Source organism: Otolemur garnettii, unplaced genomic scaffold (assembly GCF_000181295.1).
Source record: "Otolemur garnettii isolate 467f Iridium unplaced genomic scaffold, OtoGar3 scaffold00188, whole genome shotgun sequence".
Classification (NCBI taxonomy): domain Eukaryota; kingdom Metazoa; phylum Chordata; class Mammalia; order Primates; family Galagidae; genus Otolemur; species Otolemur garnettii.
Genome location: NW_003852583.1, coordinates 2,372,047 through 2,379,917, shown reverse-complemented (window position 1 = coordinate 2,379,917; position 7,871 = coordinate 2,372,047). Strand labels below are relative to the sequence as shown.

General features: G+C 46.0%; 1 protein-coding gene across 1 annotated transcript; it reads left to right on the top strand.

Moving 5' to 3' along the window:
- Positions 1-842: 842 nt before the first annotated feature.
- Positions 843-7,363, top strand: MED10 (mediator complex subunit 10). Its single transcript, XM_003800889.3, has 4 exons — positions 843-1,072; positions 2,003-2,086; positions 4,156-4,258; positions 6,418-7,363. The coding sequence occupies exons 1-4, from the start codon at positions 951-953 to the stop codon at positions 6,514-6,516; spliced, it is 408 nt and encodes a 135-aa protein (XP_003800937.1). The 5' UTR covers positions 843-950; the 3' UTR covers positions 6,517-7,363.
- The last annotated feature ends 508 nt before the right edge of the window (positions 7,364-7,871 follow it).

The following is a 7,871-nucleotide window of genomic DNA, read 5'->3' as shown; positions in this document are numbered from 1 at the left end:
TGGGCAAATCACTTCCTCCAGGTTTCCATTTTGGGTCTCAGCTGGGATGGGCTTTGGAGATGATCTAACAAAGGAACTCCCCCATTTTGTCTAAGACTCTAGGATTCAAAAAGTACAGACCACCATCATTACCATAGTCAGTGAAAGAGGAACTCACTGTGGCTTAAGGAATCCAGACAGGCTGGAGAAGTAAGCTAGGCATGAGGGCAGAAAAGTCCCTGAAGCACCAGAGTGGTATGTTCAGATTGGATTTCGGTAAGATAAGTGATCAGCTGGAAGCTTTATGAAGCAGGGAGGTTATTTTTCTGAGACAGGGAACTCCCTAAGGTGTTGTTTTGTCACAGTTGGCCTGAGGGGGTGAGGGGCTGGCTTAGAAAGGGATGAGGGAAGATGGCTAGAAGCGAGGGCTTTTGGTTCTCTTAGGGAATGAATCTGCAGCTTCTAAGTAGCAAGGGGCGGCTAATCACAAAAAGTGGGTAGCAGGAGCCCAGCGCTGACCCCAAAGATTCCAGCTGGAGGAGAGGGAGACTACCTGTCCTGGGTCTTTCACGCAAACTTTAGAATTTTTAGCTAAGTGGGTGTTTGAAGACTCTAGCTGGAGTCTTCAACTTGCCCCAACACAGAGACACCACCGATGGGACTGACAGCAGCAGATACACAGCCGCTTCCTTTGACACATAGCCCCGCCCCAGCACGAGGCCCCGCCCCACGAGAATCCCCGCCCACTTGCATCAGCAGTACCACCCCAGCACTAGGCCCCGCCCCATGAGAAGAAGCCCCGCCCCTGAGTCCGGTGCCCGCCTCGGCAGTTTGAGACCGCCCGAGGTAGCCCCGCCCACTCTGAGGAAACGGAAGTGGTTTTCACACAGACGGAAGCAGGAAGAGAGAGAGCGCGAAGACGCCTGTGGCAGTGCTGGCTTCGCTGTGTAAGCTGTGGAGGCTCCTGAGCGATGGCGGAGAAGTTTGACCACCTGGAGGAACACTTGGAGAAGTTTGTGGAGAACATTCGGCAGCTCGGCATCATCGTCAGCGACTTCCAGCCCAGCAGCCAGGCCGGGCTTAATCAGAAGCTGTGAGTGTTGGCCAGAGGCCCCCGGCGACCTTCTCGGGATGGGGAGGCGGCGTGTCTGGGGCTCGGGGTCAGGGAGCCTGGGCCGGGCCCGAGCCGCTGGCCTCTCCCGCGCCTGTGCTCGGCCCCGGGCCCCCTTCCCTGGCTGCGAGTGGGGGTGGGGCCCTCTCCGCGGCCTCTTGCCGCCCTGCCGCCGCGTTTTGCCTTGCTGGGACCTTTTCTTGAGAGTCCACTTTGAAACCCAATCAAGACCAGGCAGTAGTTTCCATTTCTGGGGCCCCATCAAGGAAATGCTGCTTTCTGTTGTAGCCCTCCCAGCAGTTCGTCTTGGAGGCCCTCTGGGGAGTTCTGTCCCTGTCCCCAGTGGTAAGGCAGGCCCCACAGCGAGTGCACTGAAAAGGCCGCGGGAGAGTGAGGCTTGGAAGTTACCTGCTGTATGGACCTGACTGAGGAAGAATTAGGGGTTTTTACGGGGCACAGACATACACTTAATTACAGCCTCGGGTTCCGTACCCAGGGCTATGGAAGTAGTCAGGACCCTGGTCAGCCCGAGGATGTAGGAAGGCTGCAGAAGGCAGCTGAGGTTAAACCGGGCAAGAAGCTTCCTTTTTGTCAGACTTTGAGTATAGTTCCCTGCCCCGCGTGTTAACTGAAACCACACAACTGGGTTATTGTTGAGAGAAGGGTTATTGTTTTTCCCTTCCTACACCCCCACCCCCTTACCAGCAATTTCTAATTTAGAAGGAAAATAAAAAATATATAAGGGTCTTCCAATACTCTAAATGTGTCCTAGGAATTTGTAGGTAACTAAAGAGGTTGAGCCGTGTGTAACCTGTCCAGGTGTGTTATCACTAGTTGGCTAGGTGGTTCGGTGGGTGGTGTTTGTGCTGTCCTGTGAATTAATGGCATTCCTCTGTTTTGCCTTTCCCCCAGGAATTTTATTGTTTCTGGCTTACAAGATATTGATAAGTGCAGACAGCAACTTCATGATATTACTGTACCTTTAGAAGTTTTTGAGTAAGTATTGCTCTTGATATTAATCTCAGGTATAAGCCTTGTGAAGTTGTGATATTAATAACTACTTCATGCTGGGCATGATGCATTGTGGCTATGGTGGGTGGGCAGAGGGGAAGGATGAAATTCTGGTGGGGTCTCCGCAAGAGAGTGGCCTGTGAGTTCTAATAAGGAACAGAGACTGGAAGTTTCCTTGCAAACTGTGATGTGTGCATCCGTTTTTAGCTCACTTGTTCATACACATGGACTGAGACTGTGGTAAAGATATGAACATAAACCTTGGCCCTTTCCTCTAAGACAGTGGTTCTCAACCTTCCTAATACCTCCTAATGCTCCGACTCTTCAATATAGTTCCTCATGTTGTGGTGACCCCCAACCATAAAATTATTTTCGTTGCTACTTCATAACTGTAATTTTGTTACTGTTATGAACGATAATGTAAATATCTGATGTGCAGGATATATTTTCGTTGTTAGAAAGGGGTCGCAACCCGTAGGTTGAGAACCGCTGCTCTAAGACTTTGGATTTCAGTGTTGGCAATTGCGGGCTCCACCCTTGGGTTGTAGAATAGCCCACTCTACGTGAGATATTCTTGCTCAAAACAGTTGGTTATTGAAGACACATCAAACCATCAAATGATCAACCCATTCTGTGAGCCTGTCAGGGTTTTTTTTTTTTTTGAGAAATAGATGAATTTAGTTTTGAGTTGACTTATAGTTTTGTTTCTTTATTGTATCATTTCAAAAATATCAGAATAGTGTTCTGAAACTTGTGATATTATATTTGTCTTTTGCTATTGGTCAAGGCCAGATTTTATACTGTTAAAAGTAACTTAATAAGGACACGGTGGCTCACGCCTCAAGGCAGTCTGGGAGCCGAGGCAGGTGGATTGCCTGAGCTTACAAGTTCAGGACCAGCCTGAGCCATAGTGAAACCTCATCTCTAAAAATAGCCAGGCATTGTGGTGGGTACCTGTAGTCCCAGCTATTAGGGAGGCTGAGGCAAGAGGATCAATCAATTGAGCCCAAGAGTTTGATGTTGCTGTGAGCTATGATGCCATGGCACTCTACCAAGGGTGACAAAGTGAGACTCTGTCTCAGAAAAAAAGAAAAGCAACTTAATTGTATCTTTAATTGGAAATGATGATGTATAGTTTTGCCTAAGTAAAACTAAATTGGATTTCATTGGTGGTGGTTGTAAAAATTTTTTATAATGAATAATTCAGTTTAGTTGAATGATATGAATTTCTTCAGGGTACAGAAATAGACAGATGGTCTACAGTTGGTGAAAATTTGGTGATATTGATTTAGGTAGTTTAATTCAATCTTTAGGGATAACAAAGATATTTTTGGGGAAAGTGTTGAAAATTTCAAGAAACAGGTATATACTGTTTAGAAATAATAATGGACAAAATTTCTCTGTTGTATTTAAGTTACTTAGTTGTATTTAGTAAAGTGGTACATCAAGGTCCCCTCTCTGCCTCACTTTTTTCCTTTAAGCAGTAGAACAATTTGTAAAAGAGTCTTGGAGTGGTTGGGGAGGAGGGTACTCTCTTGCTTATAGCTGCCTGTGCCCCCACCAGAGGCTCCGGCAGTGGGACTGGATCCCGAGCAGAGGCTGTGTCTTAGCCAACGGTCCTATGGCACCCACACCTGCAGCCCTGGATGTGGTTTGGTTTTCTTTTTTGTCAAACACTGCCTTACCTTACAGGTTGTTGTAATGATCAAAAAGGTAATAGCGTGAAAGCATTCTGAAAAATGCAGATGTTGAATAAGTGTGAAATGATATGGCTTGTGAAGCTTGCTAGTGTTTATAAGGGGTCATTACTTATTTCATGAATTTTCATATTAGATTTTATATTAAGTCAGATTATCTGTACTTGTTTAAATGAGGGAATCTTAATTTGGTTTCTGGACTTAGTTTTGTCTAAACAGGGACATGTGTAGATATATATATAGATTTTTTTTTTGTAAGTTTCTTTCCAGAAAGACTATTTTTTTGCCATAATTTTCAGAAAACTAAAAATAGGCATCACTTGTAAGAATGCTAATTGAGATATTTCATGTTTCCAGATATATAGATCAAGGTCGAAACCCCCAACTCTACACCAAAGAGTGCCTGGAGAGGGCCCTGGCTAAAAATGAGCAAGTTAAAGGCAAGATTGACACGATGAAGGTGAGACCCTTCAACAGGAATGGTGTCGGGAGACTGGGAGAGAGGCTGCCCAGTGGGGCTTCCGTGACACTTTGTCACTCTTTCTCGTGTATAGTAGAACACTGGCTGTTTTATAACATACCACCTGAGATTTCTGAATTGTCATAGGCAGTAGGTAGAGTTAGATATACTGAGCCGTGTGGTAGCATAGAAGACCCATTGATGATCTTCTAAGAAAATTCAGGTTCATTTTTGTGCCTGGCAGTTGTCACTGGCTAACTGGTGGTTTTCGTTGTTAAGTCTGCACTTTGTGTCGCTGCCTTCTGGTCACTGCTGTGTGGATTCCTGCTGTCGCAGGCTTTCCTTGTAGTCAGGGTTCTTTGGTTTGGAGGATTCTTGAATGTTGGTTTTCTTCTCTTTCTCCGGCTTCTGACCTCCCAACCCCATTTCACCATATCTACTTCCATGAAATTCTGCAGAGAAACTTCCTTGCCTTGATGAGATTTAGAAAACTTCATCTTAAACATGTAACATGGATTTTTATTTCTTATGTTGACTTAGATATGGTTCACCTTGGCGTTTTGTTTCTCTATTTGGGTTCCAGTGGCCTCTCTGGTGCCGGCAGCACCAGCCCTGCCTGCTTCTCCTACAACTTGCCCCTTACTCTTTTCACAGTTTTCCGTGCTGGCCAAGTTTTTGTTTCTGGAACGTTCTCAGACCCTTTCCTTTGTGTTCTTTTCTTTTACCTGAAACTCTTCCATGTTCTCTTTGCACAACGGACTCTATCCTCTGGTCTCAGCTAATTTTACCTCCTTGGAGGCCTTTTCTACCAGCCTTGTCTAAAGTGACTTTCCTTGGGAGCCCTGGTCAGGATTCTCTGTTCTGTCTCCTCTTTGGCTGCTTAAGCTCGACGAGCACAGCGCACATGAGTGTTCTATTCTTGCTGATGCCTGGTGCCTGCCCAGCTGCAGACTGGCACTGGGTAGGGGGTGGTCACAGTGTCCTCTGGGCACTGTGAGGGTGCTTCTGAGTGAGGGGAGGAGCTCTGTCAGGAGGCCTGCCCCGGCACATGCAGGTCAGAGGGTTTCCAGGGTTTACTCTGGACGATAGGTAAGTAGTAGGAGCTGCAGGTGGTGTTTACTGTGGTTTGTTCACGTGGAGCCCACGATATCATCTTCCTTTTGTCAGTTTATGACTGAAGAGTTGCTGAACCCAGCCACGCCTTCAGAACCTCATAGAGTTTTCTATCAATGGCAAGTTGTGATGGTTTTGGTCATTTTGTTTATTTTGGCAAAGCTGCATGAGAGTTGTGCAGCAGACATGACCGTGTCTGCATGTAGGTGCTGGTCCCAGCAGGTCACGGCTAGGTGGGTGCCTTTAGGTGGTACAGACACACCCTGGGACAGCTTCTCTCTTTGCAGCTGCTGATTCATTTCCTCCCCTCTGAGATGGTGAAAGTCCCAAGTCAGTTCTGTGGCCTTCTTCTGCTCAGTGGGCGTTATATTTAAACTTCCAAAAGTTGTATTTTAAATAGCAGTTGCAGTGCTGGTGCGAACAGCCCCTTTGAAAACTTATTTCTAAACGATGTGTGATTTTATGTTTGTGCCTGTAGCGCTGCTTGTTAGTATGGCTTATAAGAGATGCAGCTATTTCCTGCTTCTGTGATCATAGTAAGTGTTATGTTGTGAGCAGGATCAAGAAGCCACAGCATTTGGAATAGATAATGTGGTTCCAGGTGTGTGGGAAGCTTTTCATTGAGCTGTTTGCACACAGTGAGTTGATGTGGTTCAAGTTAATAATTGCTTAATTAAATATTATTTGAAGATTCCTTTTACTTATTCTATCTGCAAAAATCATTTCCACCTGTGTGGCTGGCTTCCTCAAAGAGGTTCTCTTTCTTTTAATTTGAGCAAGAAGAAAGAGGTGTTATTTGAACACATAGTTCTCTTTCAGGTAGGTGCCAGTATACCTTGAACAGGGTTGCAGATGTTTGTCTGGGACTGGCGTGCTGCATGCATTAGGCAGGCAGCAGAGGACCAGGCAGCTCCGTGGAGGGGAGGCCTGGTTTGGATCTTTAGGAGGAGATTTAGGGCTCTATGCAGGGAACAGTGTGTTGTCTTTAACTTTGACTGATGGGTCACAAACAAAGTTATCTTGACAGTGTATATTTTTCTTTGTAGAAATTTAAAAGCTTGTTGATTCAAGAACTTTCTAAAGTATTTCCAGAAGACATGGCTAAGTATCGAAGCATCCGGGGGGAGGACCACCCACCTGCCTAACCGCTCAGCCCGTGTAACAATCCCTTGAGTCCTTTGTGCATCGCTATGACTTTGAGTGCCGAGGCTGCCTTCTTGCTGAGGCAGGACTGGGCCCTGGGCCTGTCCCCCAGTCCCTCTGACCTATCATTTGACCTCAGGGGATGGCGGGGCTGGAGGAGGAGCAGGGCCAGAGGAGGAGCAGGGCCGTGTCTCACTGACCCAGCAGTGCATATGTCATCATCTGGCCCTCAGATTGGTGGATGATCCCTTCTGCTCTCCGTGGGCAGGCCAGGCACAGGGAATAGTCTTAAAAATAACTAAATTGATTGGTAAATTAAAAGTTTTAAAAAATTCTACTTAATGTTTTTCTTTTTATGTACTTTTCTCTGTTCCATTTTATTATGGTGTGAGAAAGCTAAACAGGTAGGAAAAATTAAAAAGGAAAAGAAAAATTGGTTTAATGTGGGAAGTACTTAAGTTGGTTTTGTATCCTGCATTTTCAAATACAGTGGGTTAAGAATGTGTGAAATGTAACTAAGCTTTCATGGATGTACAATAAACCCTATGTATTCATGTGGCTTATTCATGTAATCATTTTGTAACATTTTTACAACATAGTACAGTATATCTTGTAAACAGTTATTACTTCCCCAAGTGTTAATATTCAGAAGCAAATTTATTCTCCAGGCTTTAAAGCAGGAAAAACTAACACAGAGTTCTGGTTTTCCCTGCACCCTCTTTGGTGGTGGTCATAAAGAGCATGGGGTTTACTGTTGGTGACGGTTTCGCCCTGTAGGTGGCTGTCCCAGCCGTCGCTGTGCTCACAGGTCCTGTGGGATTGTGTTAAACTGTAGGCTCCAACTCGGGTCGAGGTGGGTGCTGAGAGCCTGCTGTATTTCTCTTGCTCTCTGGGGGATGCTGGTGCTATGATCATGGCCACACCTGGAATTGTCCCTTTGTGGTGTGGGTCAGGGTTGACCTGTAGGGCTTCTGAGCTGGCTTGTTAGAAGGGTGGGTTCCAATTCAGTCTTGTTGAGTCAGATGCGTCAGGATGGGAACTGGGAACCTGCATTAACCTGCCTCCCCTGAGTGGTCCTGAGCCTGCCTGGATCTGAGCAAAGGATGCTGTGATAAAGCACAGAAGGCTGGGTAGTTCAGACAAAAATTGATTTTCCCGTAGTTTTGGAGGCTAGAAGTGCAAGGTCACGGTGCCAGCAGAGTGGGGTCTCCTGGGCTTTGCTTCTTGGCTCACAGATTGCCATCTCCTTGCTGTCTTCACCTAGTCTTTGTGTATAAATGTCCCTGGTGTCTCCTCTGTGTCCTGATCTTCCTAATAACATAAAGGATACTAGTCAGATGGTATTAGGACCCAAACC

Coding starts and splice junctions, on each gene's coding strand:
- MED10 (XM_003800889.3), top strand. CDS start 951: ATGGCGGAGAAGTTTGACCACCTGGAGGAACACTTGGAGAAGTTTGTG. Junction 1,073..2,002: donor GCCGGGCTTAATCAGAAGCT/GTGAGTGTTGGC, acceptor CCTTTCCCCCAG/GAATTTTATTGTTTCTGGCT. Junction 2,087..4,155: donor GTACCTTTAGAAGTTTTTGA/GTAAGTATTGCT, acceptor TCATGTTTCCAG/ATATATAGATCAAGGTCGAA.